The 22,661-nt window shown below is 42.3% G+C and overlaps 1 protein-coding gene across 4 annotated transcripts in view; it reads right to left on the bottom strand.

Annotated features, from left to right (window-relative positions):
• Positions 1–22,195, bottom strand: part of LOC137344713 (disco-interacting protein 2 homolog C) — a 515,123-nt gene extending 492,928 nt beyond the window's left edge. For all 4 annotated transcript variants that reach the window (XM_068007846.1, XM_068007860.1, XM_068007854.1 and 1 more), the window contains exon 1: positions 21,968–22,195. In XM_068007846.1, the coding sequence (XP_067863947.1) occupies positions 21,968–22,052 (85 nt within the window). In that variant the 5' untranslated portion in view covers positions 22,053–22,195. The remainder of the gene's footprint in view (positions 1–21,967) is intronic.
• Between the last annotated feature and the right edge of the window lie 466 nt (positions 22,196–22,661).

Here is a 22,661-nt window from a genome sequence, read left to right as displayed (position 1 = left end):
AGCTTTTGTTCACTGGTGGGGTAACGTGTAGCGTGACATGAACCCAAGATCCCGGTTGAGGCCGTCCTCATGGGTGCGGAACTTGGCTATCAATTTCTGCTCGACGATTTTGCGTTGTCGTGTGTCTCGAAGGCCGCCTTGGAGAACGCTTACCCGAAGATCGGTGGCTGAATGTCCTTGACTGCTGAAGTGCTCCCCGACTTCGAGCAGGACTTCTTCACTGCACAGGACCTCCAACCAACACTATACACCAGATACATCGACGACATTTTCTTTCTATGGACCCACGGCGAAGAATCACTAAAGAGACTACACGATAACATCAACAAGTTCCATCCCACCATCAAGCTCACCATGGACTACTCCTCAGAATCAGTTTCTTTCTTGGACACACGAATCTCCATCAAAGACGGGCACCTCAGCACCTCACTCTACCGCAAGCCCACGGACAATTTCACAATGCTCCACTTTTCCAGCTTCCACCCGAACCACGTCAAAGAGGCCATCCCCTGTGGACAGGCCCTGCGAATACACAGGGTCTGCTCAGACGAGGAGGAACGGGATGGACACCTACAGACTCTGAAAGACGCCCTGGTAAGAACGGGATATGACGCTCGACTCATCGATCGACAGTTCCGACGGGCCACAACGAAATATCGCATAGACCTCCTCAGAAGACTAACACGGGACGCAACCAACAAAGTACCCTTCGTCGTCCAGTACTTCCCCGGAGCGGAGAAACTACGCCATGTTCTCCGCAGCCTTCAACATGTCATCAATGACGACGAACACCTCACTATGGCCTTCCCCACACCTCCACTACTCGCCTTTAAACAGCCACCCAACCTCAAACAGACTATCGTTCGCAGCAAATTACCCAGCTTTCAGGAGAACAGCGTCCACGACACCACACAACCCTGCCACGGTAACCGCTGCAAGACATGCCAGATCATCGACACAGATACCACCATCACACGAGAGGACACCACCCACCAGGTGCATGGTTCATACTCCTGTGACTCGGCCAATGTTGTCTCCCTCATAAGTTGCAGGAAAGGATGCCCCGGAGCATGGTACATTGGCGAGACCATGCAGACACTGCGACAATGGATGAACGGACACCGCGCAACAATCGCCAGACAGGAGGGTTCCCTCCCAGTCGGGGAACACTTCAGCAGTCAGGGACATTCAGCCACCGATCTTCGGGTAAGCGTTCTCCAAGGTGGCCTTCGAGACACACGACAACGCAAAATCGTCGAGCAGAAATTGATAGCCAAGTTCCGCACCCATGAGGACGGTCTCAACCGGGATCTTGGGTTCATGTCACGCTACACGTTACCCCACCAGTGAACAAAAGCTATCTGTTTTTAATATAATGGGTCATTTGCTGGCTTTCTCTGCCTTCCAGATGTTTCTGCCTCTCTCTGTTTTTTTTTTCCTGTTTGTTTTTTTGTTGAATGTATATTCGGGGGTTCTGTAGGTGACACCTCTCTGTCTGAACACGGTGATTGCCTTGGCAACGGGCAGTTGCAGGGGCAGTCTGTAAACACCATGTATTGTTCTATGATGTATAAATGCGTAGGCTTCGAAGAGCTCCTGAACATTTACCTGAGGAAGGAGGAAGCCTCCGAAAGCTTGTAGATTTCAAATAAAAATTGTTGGACTATAACTTGGTGTTGTAAAATTGTTTACAATGGGTTAATCAAGGACAGTCAGCATGGATTTGTTAAGGGAAGGTCATGTCTGACTAACTTGATTGAATTTTTTGAGCAGGTAACAAGGAGGGTCGATGAGGGTAACCCTTTTGATGTCGTGTACATGGATTTTAGCAAGGCTTTTGACAAGGTCCCACATGGCAGACTGGTCAATAAAAACATAAGAAATAGGAGCAGGAGTAGGCCATCTGGCCTCTCAAGCCTGCTCTGCCATTCAATAAGATCGTGGCTGATCTTCTACCTCAACGCCATTTTCCTGCACTATCCCCATATCCCTTGATACCTTTAGTATCTAGAAATCTATCGATCTCTGTTTGGAATGTACTCAATGACTTCCACAGCCCTCTGGAGGTAGAGAATTCCAAAGATTCAGCACCCTCTGAGTGAAGAAATTTCTCCTCATCTCAATCCTAAATGGCCTACCCCTTATTCTGAGACTGTGACCCCTGGTTCTAGACTCCCCAGCCAGGGGAAACATCCTCCTTGCATCTACCCTGTCGAGCCCTGTAAGAAGTTAATATGTTTCAATGAGATCACCTCTCATTCTTCTAAACTCTAGAGAATACAGGCCTAGTCTACTCAATCTCTCCTCATCCCAGGAATCAGTCTGGTGAACCTTTGTTACACTCCCTCTATGGCAAGTATATCCTTTCTTAGGTAAGGAGGCCAACACTGTACACAATACTCCAGGTGCAGTCTCACCAAGGCCCTATATAATTGCAGTAAGACATCTTTACTCCTGTACTCAAATCCTCTTGTAATAAGGGCCAACATACCATTTGCCTTCCTAATTGCTTGCTGCACCTCCATGTTAGCTTTCAGTGACTCATGTACAAGGACACCCAGGTCCCTTTGAACATCAACATTTCCCAATCTCTCACCATTTAAAAAATATTCTGCATTTCTGTTTTTCTTACTGAAGTGGATAACTTCACATCTTTCCACCTTATATTCCATCTGCCATCTTCTTGCCCATTCACTTAGCCTGTCTATACCCTCTTGAAGCCTCTTTGTATCCTCCTCACAACTCACATTCCCACCTAGTTTTGTGTCATCGGCAAACTTGGAAATATTACATTTGGTCCCCTCACTCAATCATTGAATAGCTGGGGCCCAAGCACCGATCCCTGCGGTACCCCACTAGTCACAGTCTGCCAACCTGAAAAAGACACGTTTATTCCTACTCTCTGTTTAAAGAATTAATACATAATTTGCAACAAATATATATTCCTTTAAGTCATAAAAACCCAATAGAAAAAGTGGTCCAACCGTGGTTAACAAGAGAAATTAAAGGTAGTATTAAATCAAAGAAAGAGGCATATAAAGTTGTTTTCTGTCTGTTAACCAATTCTCAATCCATGCCAGTACATTATCCCCAATTCCATGTGCTGTAAAATTTTGTTCACCAACCTCCTGTGTGGGACCTTATCAAAAGCCTTCTGAAAATCCAAACACACCACATCCACTGGTTCCCCCTTATCTATTCTACTAGTTACATCCTCAAAGATCTCCAATAGGTTTGTCAAACATGATTTCTCTTTCATAAACCCATGTGACTCTGCCAAATCCTATTATTATTTTCTAAGTGTCCTGTTATGACGTCCTTTATAATAGAGTCTAGCATTTTCCCTACTACTGATGTCAGGCTAACAGGTCTGTAAGTTCCCTGTTTTCTATCTTCCTCCTTTCTTAAATAGTGGGGTTACATTTGCTACCCTCCAATCTGCAGGAGCTGTTCCAAAATTCTATAGATTCTGGAAGATGACAACCAATGCATCCATTATCTCTATAACCACCTCTTTCAAAACCCTGGGATGTAGATCATCAGGTCCTTGGGATTTATCGACTTTCAGGCCCATTAATTTCTCGAGTACTTTTTTTTTTACTAATACTAATTTCTTTCAGTCCTTCATTCTTGCCAGACCCTTGGCTCTCTAGTTTTTCTGGGAGGTTTTTTGTTTCTTCTTCCGTGAAGACAGGCACAAAGTATTTTTTTTAATTTCTCTGCCATTTCCTTATTCCCCATTATAAATTCTCCCATCTCTGTCTGTAAGGGACCCACATCTGCCTTCGCCAGTCTTTTCCTTTTTACATACCTATCGAAGCTTTTACAGTCCGTTTTTATGTTTCTCGCTAGTTTACTCTCATATTCTATTTTCTCTTTCTTTATCAATTTCTTGGTCCTCCTTTCTGAATTCTAAAATGCTCCCAATCCTCAGGCTTATTCCTTTTTCTGGTAACTTTATATGCCTTTTTCTTTGATTTAATACTATCTTTAATTTCTCTTGTTAGCCACGGTTGGACCACTTTTCCTTTTGGGTTTTTGTGCCTTAAAGGAATATATATTTGTTGCAAATTATGTATTAATTCTTTAAATGCTAGCCATTGCCTGTCTACTGTCATACCTTTTAATGTCGTTCCCCAATCAACCACAGCCAATTTGCGCCTCATACCTTCATAGTTTCCTATGTTTAGATTTAAGACCCTAGTTTCGGCTTGAACTACATCACTTTCAAACTTAATGAAGAATTCTATCATATTATGTTCACTCTTCCCTAAGGGCTCCTTTACAACAAGGTTATTAATTAACCCTTTCTCAGTGCACTATACTAGATCTGAAATCAAAAAAGTAAAAGCCCAAGGGAAAGTGGCTAGTTGGATCTAAAATTGGCTCAGTGACAGGAAGCAAAGGGCAATGGTTGATGGGTGTTTTTGCGACTGGAAGGCTGTTTCCAGCGGGGGTCCGCAAGGCTTAGTATTAGGTCCCTTGTTTTTTGTGGTATATATTAATGATTTGGACTTGAATGTGGGGGGCTTGATCAAGGAGTTTGCAGATGATACAGAAATTGGCCGTGTGGTTGACAGTGAGGAGGAAAGCTGTAGACTGCAGGAAGATATCAATGGACTGGTCAGGTGGGCAGAAAAGTAGAAAATGGAATTCAATCCAGAGAAGTGTGAGGTAATGTATTTGGGGAGGGCAAACAAGTACACAATAAATGGGAGAATACTGAGAGATGTAATGAAAAAAAAGGACCTTGGAGTGCATGGCTACAGATCCCTGAAGGTAGCAGGACAGGTAGATAAAATGGTTAAAAAGGCATACGGGATACTTTCCTTTATTAGCCAAGACATAAGACCAGTTTTTTTTTATTCGTTCATGGGATGTGGGCGTCGCTGGCGAGGCCAGCATTTATTGCCCATCCCTAATTGCCCTCGAGAAGGTGGTGAGCCGCCTTCTTGAATCGCTGCAGTCCGTGTGGTGAAGGTTCTCCCACAGTGCTGTTAGGGAGTTCCAGGATTTTGATGTGGTCACCACATTGCAGGAAAGACGTGACTGCACTAGAGAGGATACAGAGGAGATTTACAAGGATGTTGTCAGGGCTTGAAAATGTTAGCTATGAGAAAAGATTGGATAGGCTGGGGTTGTTTTCTTTGGAACAAAGGAGGCTGAGGGGAGGTTTAATTGAGGTATATAAAATTATGACGGGTCCAGAAAGAGTAGATAGGGAGGACCTATTTCTCTTAGCAGAGGGGTCAGTGACTGGGTAAATAGATTTAAAGTAATTGCTAGAAGGGTTAGAGGGGAGCGGAGGAGAATGTTTTCACGCAGAGGGTGGTGGGGGTCTGGAACTCACTGCCTGAAAGGGTGGTAGAGGCAGAAACCCTCAAAGTACTTGGATGTGCACTTGAAGTGCCTTAATCTACAGGGCTATGGACCAAGTGCTGGAAAGTGGGATTAAGCTGGATAGCTCTTTTTCAGCCGGCACAGACACGATGAGCTGATTGGCCTCCTTCTGTGCCGTAACATTCTATGATTCTAAAAGAGTGTTTGAAATGCTGCCTTGATAAGGAGTTGTGCTAAAGTAACACTTTTCACTACAATAAGTGGACTAATAAGGAGTTACCTTCAGAACGTGAGACTCCGAACAGCTGATATACAAAATCTTCAGTATGAATACAGAAATTTCTATGATGTTTTCATCTCACAAGATTAGTCACCGACGCAAACTTTATCTAGCATCAGTTACCTAGGAAAGCGGCGTGATTTGAGACAAAGACATCCCTATTCCTGCAAACTACCGCTGTTCATAATCAGGATGTGCGCTATGTAACAGGTACAACTCAAGGCAGTTTGCCTCAAAAGAAAATGCACCTCCATTACTACCAAGTATCCAACTAAGAACTGATTAAATTCATCCCAATTGTCACAGCTCAACTGGGAGTGTCATCCAATCCTGGAAGTAGAGCATGTAATCCTCTAGCAAATGAAACAAGGTACTTTTACTGCTTTACTCCAAACTATTCCAACAAATTCAATTTTGATGTTGTACTACCCTATACATGAGTCTATGTTTATATCCAACTGCTGAGTCAGGAACGAAAGTAACTACAAAAATCAGTGCAGCAAGTCACGCAGAGCGTCATGCTAAAACTTTTGTCAAGCGCATGGGACTAATGTCCCTTTCTCGGTTTTGAAGCTTCATTCAATGAACCTCCCTCCATCAACTAATGTCCCAATGTACTGTAACCTCCTGTTTCCAGCCAGGAAAAATGTCAACCCTAATTCCATGTGTTAATTTTCCTTCACTGGCTATGACTATTACTTCACAGGCCCAGAAGTAAATTAACTACCTAGGCTGATGTACGAAGAATGACCCTCAAGTGAGGTATCAGTGGGCAACCTGCACCCAGGGCACCATATCCCAGCATGGGTCAATGGATTCACATAAGGGAGAAGGTTGAAATTGGGTAGTTGGGGTGGGGGGGGGGGGGGGGAAAGCAGGGGTGCAAGAAAGAAATTATGCACTCTCTGGTTAAAAGTAGTAAGTTATTTGCAAATTTTAAGCAGTTTTTTTACAAAAGGTAGGAGTATGTTATTTCTGATAATGCTACCAAAATCCTGAACCAAAAAGTACGTGTATACACACACACACATTTGTGAGTAACTTAAGAGATACTATATATAGGGCTAAAGTACATCTAGGATGTTTGTGAATGGATATTCAGAGTGCTAGATGGAATAATTAAGTTATTTAGCAGGTAAAGTTTATTACAGATCGAGGCAGTTCAGATGAATGTCAACTCAAGTAAAGATTCAGATTTTACGTCCATTATTGTTGCAACATATTTTGTTTAGAGACAACTGAATGAACAGAAATAGCATCACTGAAATGCAAGGAAGGAAAGAAAGGACAGCATTTTTTTTTAAATCTGTATGGAAATTTAATTCTACTCACATAAAAGTGTCATAAATCTCTATCAATCAAAACTCCGCCAAAAATGCAAAGCACAAAGGTCAATGTGTAATAAAAAGGAAAGCCAAACCCATGACAAAAGGATCTTCTTTAATCTAAATATATGGTTAGCATATTACATTTCTAATCATTAGTGTGGGATTAGATATCATTTTAGCACTTGTGCTGCCACCCAAGAATCTGACTTTCTGTCCATCTGCAGTCGGCCTGGGTTTAGAAGAAATCTAAATCCTACCTGAACATATGGATTATGCAAATAAGTAAAAATTTCATCTCCAAAGTTCCTTTTACATGAGTACACAGAACTGTAAACCATTTACTAAGAATACAATATTTTCCCTTCCATATTTTATTTATATTTAAAAAAGCAAATGAAGTGGGAGCTTAATTCTCATTCAAACTATTCTACACCTACTGAAAAAAATGTTAATGAAATCTTACTGCTATGACAGACAACGCATCCAATCTTAAAAATGACAACTTGCAGAGAACAAAGAACAGAAAATGCTGGAAACACACAAGTTGGTCAGCATCTGTGAAGAGGACAGACAAGATTATGTTTCAGGTGCAGACCCTACTTCAGAATTTTACTGACAACCTTTAGTTCTAATAAAATGATCGTCATCGGTTTGACTTTATCTGAACACCTCAACAATGCAAACTCGGTCAGCCAACTATTAATGCCTGCAGCTCGTCAGGCATTAGCAAGTGGGTTCCCTTTGGGCTTATAAAAGCCAAGGTGGTCAAGTTTCATGCCAATAGGAATCCTTAGGGTGCAGGCGCAGAGATCAACAACAAATATATGAAACACTTATTTTTCCTCCAATCAATTCCTTTTCCCTCTCCTCTCCTGAAAGTAGCAACTCGTGCTGGGGTGCAGTTCCAAAGTGCCGATAGTACTATGGTCCCTCACCCCAAGCGGCCATTATTCTTGTGAACTGAGACAGTGAGTGCTGGCAAACCGTTCACTTGCGAAGGCAGCTCAGCCTTACCCTGTTCCCACCGAACATCCACCCATGTATACTTTGCAGAAAGGTGGTCAATGGATAACAGAAGTAGCAAACCTGATTTTTTTTTAACTCCTCCCCACCCTGGGTAAACTATACCACCTCAGTTGAGATTAATTCCAGGACTGTGCTGAAATAACCAAAATTGGGATCAAGTCTAAATGACTCCATAGCACCACACATTCATTTGCCGAATGAGCTATTACAGGTTTTAATATTGCTTGTGAAAAACAGTTTGCAAATTTTAGTGGCTTGAACAATTCACATGAATCCAATGCAAAATTCATCTATCACACAACATTATTTGCACAACTGCATTTGCTTCTGATGTTTTATGGAATTATTACACTGATTTATTAATATGTAAAAATCACTTTGTCAATGCTGCCATTTTCTTCTTTTAACTTGAGCTGTACAACAAGGTCAAAAGGGATTCTTCTTGCAATGTTAAAATGACTGACCTGAAGTGCAAGTGTGCACACTATAACTCAAGAATGTTGTTTAATTAAATTTAAATCCCTATCCAGATGAACTGATTTGCATTGATTGTGCTGTACTAATTAACTTTAAATTGCAATTATATCACTGTCAAAATGACTGATCTGAATTGTTTTGTCCAGCACACATCTTGGCTGAATTAATAGTTTTTTTAAAAATCAATTTTATATCAATTCCCCAAACCAAAAGTATTGCGTGGAATCCATGATGCATGGTCACAATTATCCAGCTAATAATTAGTTATTGGTACATCATAAAGGTATGAATCTCCATAAAGATATGTACAGTAAAAGCAAATCTATTCACAGATTCAATATTTAAAAAAATTACATAAATATCAATACATAAAGAATAATGAATATGAGGCAGTAATTTTAGTAAAGGCTTTATATGACGACATAAATGGCTAGAGCAATCACTGCACGGTTTATAACCATAGTCTGAACCCCAACGTGAAATCACTGCTTGGAGATCATTCCCTTGAATATATTTTGTTCTGTCAATATTCTTCTCTCCTCTCCTGAAAGCAGTGGCTAATGCAGGGGTATGATTCAACAATTGTTGTCAACCCTTTGGCATCTTGCACAAGTGGCCATTCTCCCATGAGAGCCTGGATAGGGAGTATAGACAGGTTATTTGACAGTGGGAGCAAACCATGATTTTATCCATATTCAATATCCACAAATTGTAAACAATTTTACAACACCAAGTTATAGTCCAGCAATTTTATTTGAAATTCACAAGCTTTCGGAGGCTTCCTCCTTACTCAGGTGAATGCTCAGGTGAACAGCATTCACCTGAGGAAGGAGGAAGCCTCCGAAAGCTTGTGAATTTCAAATAAAATTGCTGGACTATAACTTGGTGTTGTAAAATTGTTTACAATTGTCAACCCCAGTCCATCACCGACATCTCCACATCATAATATCCACGAACAACAACTTGAATTTATATGGTGGCTTTAACATAGAAATGTTTCCCAAGACTCTACAGAAGCTTAAATCAGACAAAAATTGACACCAAGCCAAAGAAGCAGACATCAGGGGAGGGGACTAAATCTTGATCAGAGGTAGTTTTTAAGGAGGGTCTTAAAAGAATAAAGGTGGAGAGGCAGAGAGGTTTAGAGAGAGAACACCAGAGCTTAGGGCCTAGATGGCTGAAGGCACAGCCACCAATTGTGGGGCGAGTGCTTTTTGGAATGCACGAGGCCAGAGTTGGAGGAACGCAGAGTTCTCAGAGGGTAGTAGGACTGGAGGGAGTTACAGAGATAGGCCATGGATGGATTTGAACACAAGGACGAGAATTTTAAATTGCAGACATTGTGGGGAATAGGAGCCAATGTCGATCAGCGACCACAGGGGGTACTGTGCGAGTGGAAGTTTCGCGCAGGTTAGGAAATGGGCAAAGTTTTGGATGATGCAGGTTAGAAGGCTGACCAGAAGAACATTGGTGCAGCTGAATATGGCAATGACAAAGGCATGGATGAGCGCTGGCAGCAAATGGGCTGAGGCATGGGTGGAGACAGGCAATGTTACCAAGAACATATATTTGCCAGGAGCAGAAACCCTCACTAATTTTTTTTTCTTCCCTTGCCCAAAGATTGCGAGACAAGCTGTAGCTCCCCTGCCCACCATCACTATGACAAAAGATCACCAGTTCAGCACAAACTAGTGATTGAATCCGTGACTTTCCTAATCATTACGATTCAGTAGGATGCTGCATCTATCCACTGAGGTATCAAGGAAGCCTGAAACTAATTTTTAACACACGTACGAGCAATTTGGAGATTAGTGGGGGTGAGGGGTCAATGATTATCATTTGGCAGTTGTGTACAACCAGGATAGTCCATTCAGTTAATATGTGAAGTGGTCTGAACTGAAGGATTAGTAACTCCAATGCAATCACTGCAGTGGATTAAGCGATAATCAACAACTAATTACCAGAAAAACATTAAAAATAATAAATAATAAAAACAGAAAATGCTGGAGAAGCTCAGCAAGTCAGGCAGCATCTGTGGAGAAAGAAACAGAGTTAATATTTCAGATCGACGGCCCTTCGTCAGAACTGGGGGATGTTAAAAGAGTTAAAGTTTTTGAGCAAATACAGAGCCAGGGAAAGTTGGGGGGGGGGGGTGTGGAGGGAGGAGAGGGGAGGAAAGAACAAAAGGGAAGGACTGTGATAGGGTAGAGGGCACGAATGATTAAATGACAATAGGGATGATGGTGCAAGGCAAAGAAGGTGGTAATGGGACAAGTTAAAAAAAAAGATTGATCGGGAGTAGCCGTAAACGTCAGCAGCAGAACCATTACCAGCACTAGCGGACCGAAAAAAATGGGAGCATTGGTTATGATCTGAAATTAGTGAAATCAATTTTGAGTCTGGAAGGTTGTAAAGTGCCTAATCGAAAGATGAGGTGAGGTTCCTCAAGCTTATGTCGAGCTTCTTGGAACAGTGTAGGAGGCCGAGGACAGAGAGGTCAGAGTAGGAGTGGGACAGGGGATTAAAGTGGCAAGCGACCGGCAGGTCAGGGTCACACTTGCGGACTGAGTGGAGGTGTTCAGCAAAGCGATCACCCAGTCTGCGTTTGGTCTCCCCAATGTAGAGGAGACCGCATTGTGAGCAGCGGATACAGTATACTAAAGTGAAAGAAGTACAAGTAAATCGCTGTTTCACCTGGAAGGAGTGTTTGGGATCCTGGACGGTGGGAAGGGAGGAGGTGAAATGGCAGGTGTTGCATCTCCTGCGCTCGCACGGGAAAGTGCCATGGGGAGGAGAGCGGGTGTTGGGGGTAACGGAAGAGTGGACTAGGTTGCGCGGAGGGAGCGGTCCCTTCGGAATGCTGAAGGGGGGGGAAGGGGGAAAGAGAGGGAAAGATGCGTTTGGTGGTGGCATCACACTGGAGGTGACGGAAATGGCACAGGATGATATGTTGAATGTGGAGGCTGATGAGGTGGAAGGTGAGGACAAAAGGGACCCTACCATGGTTCTGGGAGAGAAGGGAAGGGGTGAGGGCAGAAGTGTGGGAAATAGGACGGACACGGTCGAGGGCCCTGTCAACTACAGTGGAGGGGAATCCTCGGTTGAGGAAAAAGGAAGACATATCAGAAGCACTGGTGCGGAAGGTGGTATCATCAGAACAGATGCGACAGAGACGGAGAAGGAGAAACTGGGAGAAGGGAATAGAGTCCTTACAGGAAGTGGGGTGGGAGGAAGAGTAATCAAGGCAGCTGTGGGAGTCGGTGGGCTTATAATAGATATTGGTTGACAGCCTATCCCCAGAAATGGAGATAGAGAAGTCGAGGAAGGGAAGTGAAGAGTCGGAGGTGGACCATGTGAAGGCGAGGGACGGGTGGAAATTGGAAGCAAAGTTGATTAAATTTTCCAGTTCGGGGCGAGAGCAGGAAACGGCACCGATACAGTCATCAATGTACTGGAAAAAGAGGTGAGGGAGGGGACCTGAGTTGGACTGGAACAAGGAATGTTTCATGAATCCCACAAAAAGGCAGGCATAGCTGGGACCCATACGGGTTCCCATAGTGACACCTTTTATTTGGAGGATTTGAGTGGAGTCAAAGGAGAAATTATTCAATGTAAGAACAAGTTCAGCCAGGCAGAGGAGGGTAGTGGTGGATGGGGGACTGGTTGGGCCTCCGTTCATGGAAGAAGCGGAGGGCTTGCAGGCCATCCTGCTGGGGGATGGAGGTGTAGAGGGACTGGACGTCCATGGTGAAAAGGAGACGGTTAGGGTCAGGAAACTGGAAACTGTTAAAGTGGCAGAGGGCGTCAGAAGAGTCGTGGATGTAGGTAGGAGAGACTAGACAAGCGGAGAAAAAAAGTCAAGATAGGAGGAAATAAGTTCCGTGGGGCAAGAACAGGCTGAAACGATGGGTCTCCCAGCACAGTCCTGTTTATGGATCTTGGGAAGAAGATAGAAGCGGGCTGTGCGAGGTTGGGGTCTATGAGGTTGGAGGCCGTGGAGGGAAGATCTCCAGAGAAGATGCGGTCAGTGACTGTCTGGGAAACTATGGCTTGATGTTCGGCGGTGGGGTCAGGGGGAGGTAGAAGGAGGTGTCGGAGAGTTGGCGGTCAGCCTCCGCAAGGTAGAGGTCTGTTCGCCACACAGCAACAGCGCTGCCCTTGTCAGCAGGTTTAATGACAATGTCAGGGTTGGACCTGAGGGAACGGAGTGCTGCGAGTTCAGAAGAAGGTAGGTTACAATGAGTGAGGGGAATAGAGAAATTGAGATGGCCGATGTCACACCGGCAGTTCGCAATGAAAAGATCAAGAGAGGGTAAGAGGTCAGAGGGAGGGTTTCAGGTGGAACGGGAATTGTGAAGACGGGAGAAAGGGTCCGCTGTGTGTTGGGGGGGGGGGGGGGTGGGGGGGAAAAAAGACTCCTGGCCAAAGAAGTGGACGCGGAGGCAAAGGCAATGGCGATGGAAGAAGAGCTCAGCATCATGTCAAGCTCAAAATTTATTGAGGTGGAGTTGTAAGGGGAGGAAGTAAAGGCCTTTGCTGAGGACTGATCGTTCAGGGTCAGAGAGGGGAAAGGTCAGAGGGGATAGTGAAAACACAACAAAGGGTGAGATTGGAGGGAGGGATAGGGTCAAAGGGAAGTGAAGGGGAAGAAGGATCAAGATTATATATTATTTTATGGTTAACACTTATGAATGCATTTAGACATCTGAAGATTAAAAACATACCAAAAATAGTGGGGAACCAAGGGTCTAAGTGAGTAACTTAAAGTAATTAAGATTAGTAAAGAAAAAGTACTGGAGGAATTACTGGGACTAAAAGCTGACAAATCCACTGGAGGCCTACATCCTGGCTGCAGAGATACTGGGTGCATTGGTTTTGATCTTCCAGAATTCCCTAGATTCTAGAACGGTCCCCGTGGATTGGAAGGCAGCGAATGTAACCCTGCTATTCAAGAAAGGAGGGAGAGAGAAAACAGGGAACTATAGGCCAGTTAGCCTGACATCAGTAGTAGGGAAAATGCTAGAATATAATAAGGACGTAGTAACAGGACACTTAGAAAATCATAATATGATTATGCAGAGTCAACACAGTATTATGAAAGGGAAATTGTGTTTGACCAGCCTATTAGAATTTTTTTTGGGGGTGTAACTAGCAGGGTAGAGAAGGGGGAACCAGTGGATGTAGTATATTTGGATTTTCAAAAGGCATTCGATAAGGTGCCACAGAAGAGATTAGGACTCATGGGATTGGGGGTAATATATTAGTATGGATTGAGGATTGGTTACTGGACAGAAAACAGAGAGTAGGAATAAACAGATCATTTTCGGGTTGGCAGGTTGTGACTAGTGGGATACTGCTTGGGCAATAGCTGTTTACAATATATATTAATGACTTAGATGAAGGGACTGAGTGTAATGTATCCAGGTTTGCTGATAGTACAAAGCTAAGAGGGAAAGTAAGCTGTGAGGAGGAAGCAAAGGAATATAGACAGGTTAAGTGAGTGGGCGAGAAGGTGGCAAATGGAGTATAACGTGGGGAAATATGAGCTTATTCACTTTGGTAGGAAGAATAGAAAAGCAGAATATTTTTTAAAGGTGAAAGACTAAAATGTTGGTAGTCAGAGGGACTTAGATGTCCTTATACACGAATCACAGAAAGTTAACATACATGTACAGCATGCAGTTAGGAAGGTAATTAACCTTCTATGTATCTAGCCCTTATTCCAAGAGGGTTGGAGTATAAGAGTAAGGAAGTCTTGCTGCAATTATATAGGGCTCCGGTGAGACCACACCTGGAGGACTGTGTAGTTTTGGTCACCTTACCTAAGGAAGGATATACTTGCCTTCGAGGCGGTGCAATGAAGATTCACTAGATTGATTCCTGGGATGAGAGGGTTATCCAATAAGGAGAGATTGAGTAGAATGGGGCTATGTTGTCGGGAGTTTAGAAGAATGAGAAGTGATCTCATTGAAAAATAAAATTCTGAGAGGGCTTGATAGGATAAATGCTGAGAGGCTGTTTCCCCTGGCTGGAGAGTCTAGGCTAGGGGTCATAGTCTCAAGAAAAGGGGCCAGTCATTTCGGACTGAGATGAGGAAAATTTCTTCACTCAGAGGGTTGTGAATCTTTGTAATTCTCTACCCTAGAGGGCTGTGGATGCTCAGTCATTGAGTACATTCAAAACAGAGATCGACAGATTTTTGGATACTAAGGGATATGGGGATAGGGCGGTAAAGTGGAGTTGAGGTAAAAGATCAGCCATGATCTTACTGAATGGCAGAGCAGGCTCGAGAGGCCGTGTGGCCTACTCCTGCTCCTATTTCTTATTTTAATCCTTTCCACCAATGAAAAACTATCCAATTGTTTGCAGGAGCACACCAAAAACAAAACATCAAAACAATACACTTTTTTTTAAAAAAACACCCAAAGATTGCTGGAGATTTTCAATAAATTCATACAAAGGACAAAAGGGCTCCTGTGACCTCCTAGAAAAGAGATTACAGTGAAGGTAAATACACATTTTGATATTCAATCTACAAAAAGTAATTTTAAAAACACATGTAAAATCGAAGGAGAATTTCCCCAAAAGGATTTTGTGTTTCCTCCATTTCAAAGGCCCAAACATCTGAACAAAGGCCAAGAGATCAAAACAATCATTTTTATATTCACAGCTGGTTTGATACCACTTTAGTATCTAAATGGGCTTTGGATTTGTGCAGAATTGCATAGCAAGTGACGTCCATGCTCCTCCCAGCTTCTGGAAGCAGGACTATTCAAACAATAGATGGTTTTCAGACCCTCAGGTTGAGAAACTGTACATTATTGTAATTTTTTTTTCCCCAGCACTGAAAAACAGGGAGTAGGGATTCAGTATCCAGCACTCTTATTGCAGTTCATTTTCAAATCACTGTAATTCTATGAAAAGAGATGGGAAGGCAAATACACATAATAGCTACTGTATTAATACTAAAATCACAGGAGGACCAATTACTCAGCTAAGGCTTCCAAATATGATTTTTATAGGCTATCACTCAACAATCCTTTTAAATGTTCATTTTTAAACCTTGGCTTCTTAACCCTGGCATACATCAAATCATTTTTAGTTTACATTGCTAATTCTTTTCAGGCTCCCTACAATGATGTCTCCTTTATTTAGAAGGTGGTTATTTTGTGAGCTGAATTTCTCCATGTTTAGTCAACAGTTTATGTGCAGGGCTCCCCCCACCCCCGCCACTGACAACAGATTACCTGTTACCTAGACAGATCTTTAAATTACCTATATTTTTCCATTTCTACATTGCAGTAATGACAATGAAAAAAAATTGAAGTTATAAATAAAAAGCTTTTATAAAACTGGCTCAATTTCCATATCCATTTAGAACTAATAAAGGTGTCAGCCATGGCTCAGTGGTAGTAATTTCACCTCTGAATCAGAAGGTCATGGGTTCAAGCCCCACTCCAGAGATTTGAGCACAAAATCTAGGCTGACACTCCAGTGCAATAACTGAGGGAGTGCTGCACTGTTGGAGGTGCCGTCTTTTGGATAAGACATTAAACCGAGGACCCATCTGCCATCTCAGGTGGATGTAAAAAAAATCCCATGGCATTTTTCAAAAAAGAGCAAGGAAGTTCTCCTGGTGATCTGGCCAACATTTATCCTTCAACCAACATCGCTAAAACAGATTATCACATTTACAAATTGATTCCGCATTTCCTATATTACAACAATTACGCTTCAAAAAAGTATTTAATTGGCAGTGAAGCACTTTGGAACATCCTGAAAGGCGCTAAATAAATGCAAATTCTTTCTTTGATAAGAAAAAGTAGATTGGAAAAGAACCTATGTGTCAATTGCTTCTTTTTACTGAGAAGTTATTCAGAATTTCACGACAGTGAGCTTTTTAAACAATACGCCTGCTTCATTCATATACGTTTATACATTTCTATTTTTACACTAATTGGCTGCTGAAATAAAGTTAGTGATAGACCAGTTGAATTGGTTGCTATTATTAAATGGTGTACTGAGTGAATATATTCATGTAAATTAAACTGTAACTCATTCTTAAAGCACAATTCCAAAATAAGCTATTGTTTTATGAAAAGTCCAGTCAAATGTGCAGTTTCTGTGAGTGATCTGCACATTGTTCACATTATCTGATCAACAAACATGAGAAATCAGCAAATCTGGCACTTTAAAATTACACTGCAAATGAACCCACAGAAAAAGGAGTCATTTCAGTGCAATTTTCCATGCCTTTTATTGAAGTTCACTGATAGAATACATTAAACATTTAACACATTACAATGAAGATGCTTTATATTCAGAAAATCAAATCGGTTTTCCACTGGTGTAAAAGCCAACTGTTGACAAAAATATAATTTTATAAGAAAATCTATTGTAAGGCCTGTAAACCCCTCTCCTTAGACTCCTCCCAAATTCTGAAGTAGGTACTGCACATTTACAACTGGTCTCAAACAAAATAGGGTTTTCATTTGATACTATTTTGATAAGATCTTCTAATTAAAGGAGAAAGTGTTATATCAATCATTCTGCTAAGTTTCAGAAACCATATGTCTGTCTATACCACCTTTCAGTGCACGTGAACCTGGGAAGTGTCCTGTTCTGTATTGGTTACAACTTAGGCATATTCTACAGCTCTCCGTCTATCACAGGTCTGTAGGATCCACTTCGATTAGGCACTTTTATATTGTTGCCCTTTTTACTCCATCTGTTTCTCACCAGTCCTCATTGAAGGGCCAATAAAAACAGCTGTTTGTTTCCCCCCCCCTCAAAATCGCTGAACTCTGCTCTTGGGAGCCAAGAAAAATTGGGTCCCAGTACTGCCCGAGGCAGTCAGAGTTCCTGAGACTGGTGCAACACTGTCAATGTAAAGTTTCACAGCATTTTACTGGTTATTTAGATTCTGGAACAGTGCCAGTGGACTGGAAGGTAGCAAATGTTACCCTGCTATTCAAGAAAGGAGGGAGAGAGAAAACAGGGAACTACAGGCCAGTTAGCCTGACATCGGTCATCGGGAAAATGCTGGAATCCATTGTTAAGGAAGTGGTAACAGGGCACTTAGAAAATCATAATATGATGAGGCAGAGTGAATATGGTTTTATGAAAATAAATTTGTCAAACATGATTTCCCTAAGAGTTTTTTGAGGTTGTAACTAGCAGGGCAGATAAAGGGGAACCAGTGGATGTAGTATATTTGGATTTTCAAAAGGCATTCGATAAGGTGCCACATAAAAGGTTGTTACACAAGGTAAGGGCTCATGGGGTTGGGGGTAATATATTAGCATGGATAGAGGATTGGTTAAAGGACAGAAAACAGAGAGTAGGGATAAACGGGTCATTCTCAAGTTGGCAGGCTGTAACTAGTGGGGTGCCGCAAGGATCAGTGCTTGGGCCTCAGCTATTTACAATCTATATTAATGACTTAGATGAAGGGACCGAGCGTAATGTATCAAATACAAAGCTAGGTGGGAAAGTACGCTGTGAGGAGGACACAAAGAGTCTGCAAAGGGATATGGACAGATTAAGTGAGTGGGCAAGAAGATGGCAGAGGGAGTAAAATGTAGGGAAATGTGATGTTATTCACTTTGGTAGCAAGAATAGAAAACAGAATATTTTTTAAATGGTGAGAAACTATTAAATGTTGGTGTTCAGAGAATCTTGGGTGTCCTCGTACAAGTAACACAAAAAGTTAGTGTGCAGATATAGCAAGCAATTAGAAAAGCAAATGGCATGTTGGTCTTTATTGCAAGGGGACTGGAGTACAAGAGTAAGGAAGTATTACTACAGTTGTACAGGGCTTTAGAGGGACCTCACCTGGAGTACTGCATACAGTTTTGGTCTCCTTATTTAAGGAAGGATGCTTGCCTTGGAGGCGGTACAACAAAGGTTCACTAGATTAATTCCTGGGATCAGAGGGTTGTCCTATGAGGAGAGGTTGAGTAGAATGGGCCTATTCTCTCCAGAGTTTAGAAGAATGAGAAGTGATCTCATTGAAACATATAAGATTATGAGGGGGTTTGACAAGGTAGATGCTGAGAGATTGTTTCCCCTAGCTAGAGTGTCTAAAACTAGGGGGCATAGTCACAGGATATGGGGTCGGCCATTCAAGACTGAGATAAGGAGGAATTTCTTCACTCAGAGGGTTGTGAATCTTTGGAATTCTCTACCCCAGAGGGCTGTGGATGCTGAGTCATTGAGTATATTCAAGGCTGAGATGGATAGATTTTTGGACTCTTGGGGAATCAAGGGATATGGGGATCGGGCAGGAAAGTGGAGTTGAGGTTGAAGATCAGCCATGATCTTATTGAATGGCGGTGCAGGCTCAAGGGGCCATATGGCCTACTCCTGCTCCTATTTCTTATGTTCTTAAATCAGGCTGCACTGCAAATTAGAAGCATTATTGGTTCCCAAAGGACATTATGAACAGAACATTAATTTATCTACTCAAGGAAAATGTCTTTGTTGTAGTCTTCATGGCATTGTTTTTGGTGTTGATTAATCATGACTGGAATATGTGGGGGAGAGACCGAACATGAGCCAGAACACAGGAAAGACAGCAGCAATGTTATGAGGTACAGTATTTGAATATAATTACACAGTGTTTCAGTCTTTGTTGAGCAACACAAGAGTTGCACTTCACATCTAAGGGTGTGAAACTGGTAGCTGCAGTTCAGGTTTCAGCCAGGCAGAACCATCTTTACATTGCTTGGCTCCTGCCTGGCTTGCTTTTTTAACTGCCCAATTTAAGAGTTCTCTGCATACATGCATAGGCAGAGGTGTCTCCTAAAAGTTATAATTTAAAATTTTGTTACAGAAAGAGGAGAAATTAAGACCAGGTAGGTTTACAAAATATCCAGGTGACCCAATGGACACTGAGCTTTTTACAAGTCAGGCTTGATATTGCACTGGATTTACTCTCCATGCAGTGTCAAACCAAAGCAGTGTGAAACTGGTCCCTCCAGGAAGACTCTTTTCTCTTCATTCTGGAGTCAGATGTATTCCCGACTTCAAAATTACACCACCAGTTTAGCATTGGTGCAAATTCACCTGCCACCTTTGAACCCCAAAGCATTCATTTTGATAATTTCTTCATTCCCAAATAGTGAATAGCAACTCTACTGGTTTCAGAAAGGTTCAAACACATTATGCCTAATTTTATTTTCAGGTACAGCTGCTTACTTGATCATCCTGTCCTTATCTGTTTCTTTAGAAACTCAAAATTTCCCTGTTTAAGATGTGAACACCCACAAAATTAATCTTTAGCACAAGTGCATTGTTGGTTGCAAGCCATCATGCAGCATCTTTTTTTATACACAAATTATGGCGAGCTAATTTTCTTCAAATGGATATTTGCAAGAAAATAACTTTAGAAAGCAAAATCTGAAAAGGCGGTAAATCAATATTAATACCCATTAGCTAGATTGTGCTGGAAACTCAAGTGATCAGCCTCCTGTGCAGAAATACCGCGGCAACAAACTCGCAAACTGCTATAAAATTCTAAATATGCTCAAACAGTGGGGGAGGGGAGGGGAGAGGAGAGACGAAGTGTGGAGGTCACATATGGACAATTTCAAACTGCCAGCTAATCAAACTGCAGAATGAACGTCATTAATAACGGCTATATGTTATGAGATCACTGCGTTCTGTGTGTTTACAAAAAAAATACTGCATTTGGTATTCCTTCACTTCCTACTTGCGCCCAATCCAACCGTTAAGTATTTCATTTGCAAGGGTTGGGACTATTCCAACCAATACGATGTCAAAACCACGCAGCCCATAAAAGGGTTGGAGCAAACTATTGCTGCTCAGAAACATTTCTTGTCCAAAGTTACCAAAAGTAACATGGTAGATGCACACAAACGTATGTGAACAAAAAGTTTCAAGGAGCGATTACAGTTTTGCACCTGGATATGAACTACATGCCATTAAACGGATCGGATTTCAACAAAAAAAATCCCCTGTGTTTGTGCCGCAAAAGCGTCAACATTGGGCAGCTTAGAATCTCATTCTTGATCACAAATCTCGTTAACAAACACATGGAGCCTTTTTAAAAAAAAAAGTCATATCAAACAAAGCACATTTTTAAACGAAAACGAGAGATTCACTCGAAATGAGTGAAAATTAACAGCGAAGGGTTAATAAAATTTGAATATGTGGCAGTACCTAATGAACGCTACACATCTATATTAATGGAAAGAATCGGCACAAAGGGTTAAATTGATCGGTCACTCCGCAGCCGTTGGCTTGATCTCTAGCAATTCACCCAAAGCTCCTCTGCTGTCAGGCTGCTGGCTTCTATTAATTCCAGTTTTCGGATAACACACAAAGCTATTGAGGGAGGAACATGGTAAATATCTGCCTCTTTCTAAAAGATGAACTGGCATCCAGTGAATTGCGTATCTGGAACCAAGTACTTTCAAAGCGCCACAGGGGGAAAGGGAAAAAACTCACAATCTACAAGTTAATGAGCTTGACACTCCTGCATCCGTCGATTTTAAACTGAGGACACTGAACCGTATCAAAATTATTTTAAAAAGGGGGAAAACGGCTTCCCCCCCCCCAAGGTACAGGATAAAACAAGCGTCACGTTACGTATATCCCCATCCAGACAGAAGTATTAGTAAGAAAGCAGACTGCAATACGAGAGATTTTTGTAAACCCCCCCCCCTTTTATTTGAAAATCAAAAACTTATTCGTTATTTCCAGTATATGTCGGTGTTAAAAGGTAGCACTGCAAATGCCAGCATTAAATCCAACACAATGCCACATCGACCTTAAAGAACAGTGACACTAATTAGTATCTCCCCACTTTCAGCTTTCCGTCATGTCAAGATTAAGTACTAGAGTATGCCGTCTCCTGCCTATACATTCAAATTATACCGTCTGCCATCAATGCACTAGTGAGATCTATTCCTAAACCGAACATCTCTTTGTTGTATATGTGTTTACACATGTACACACACTTGATTAACACGCCTCTCTACTCAAATGGTTTTTTTTACGCTGCAATCTTAAGTTTGGCAAATAAATTGATGCTCATAAATCGTTACAAATAAATTACACCAAGGGAAAACGTTATGAATTGACGCCACGATTGCATGAATAAATATAAATGTCAATTTTGTCCTGCCCTTCCCGTTTCAAATCGGAAGGAGAAATCATAACGAAGTAATAGCTTCAACAACAAATTAAAGGAAAGAAACCTTCCTGTAAAACCGTTAACCGAGGAAGAGCAAAGCAAAGCCCAGCCCTAATATTATTTTTCCACCTCCTTCGCCTTCATCGTTAAATGAAGTGTCAGCTGAAAGGCAACACTGTATCATTAATATATAGCAAAGCAACAAAAAAAATCAGTGAAGGTTTTTTTTTAAACTGAGCATTGCAAAAAAAAAAGATAAGAGGGAAGGAATTGGACAGAAAACACAGAGATAGAAAAGGAAAGAAACCCAGAATGAAAGGAGACAGAGGGAGGCAAAAAAAAAAAATCCGCTTTTACCTTCGGATAATTCCAAATCCAGCTCGGCCAGCTTCGCCCTCACCTCGAGAGGAAGAGCCAGACTATCAATGCTGCGGTCCGCCATTCTCTCTCTTTGTGTCCGAGTGACGAGACCACACTTCACCACTTTGCACGGGGGTAAAGGAGATGCATGATATTATACAGAAAGTGTGTGAGGGGAGGGGGGGGGGGTATCTCCACCGCTTCACTCCACCGCCATGTCTCCGTCTGCTCTGCCTGTGTGGAAGAGAGAAAAGAGAAGGGAGGGCGCGCTCACAACAGCACGGGCGCGCGCGCGCGCGCTCTCCAAGGCAGCACAACACAGCACGGGACCGGAGCGGGGCGCGCTCACGTGGTGCGCAGGGAGCGAGTCCGCTGGGGTCGCCGCTAGAGGGTGCGAGCGAGCGGAGCGAGCGAGGAGTGAGAAAGAAGAGAGAGAGAGTGAAAAATACAATCTGTGAAGCATAAAGAAACAATATGTCCGGGAGAGAGAGAGAAAAAAAGAGATACTGTAAATGTGTGGAAGAAAGATACAATGTATTCTGTGTGAGAGAATGATACAATGTATCTGTGTGAGAGAGTGATACCATGTGTCTGTCTGAGAGAATGCTACAATGTATGTTAGGGAATGATACAATGTATCTATGTGTGAGAGGAAAGATAACATTTATCTGAGAAAGACAGAATGTATCTG

This window comes from Heptranchias perlo, chromosome 2 (assembly GCF_035084215.1).
Source record: "Heptranchias perlo isolate sHepPer1 chromosome 2, sHepPer1.hap1, whole genome shotgun sequence".
Taxonomy (NCBI): domain Eukaryota; kingdom Metazoa; phylum Chordata; class Chondrichthyes; order Hexanchiformes; family Hexanchidae; genus Heptranchias; species Heptranchias perlo.
This window is presented reverse-complemented; position numbering and strand designations above follow the sequence as displayed.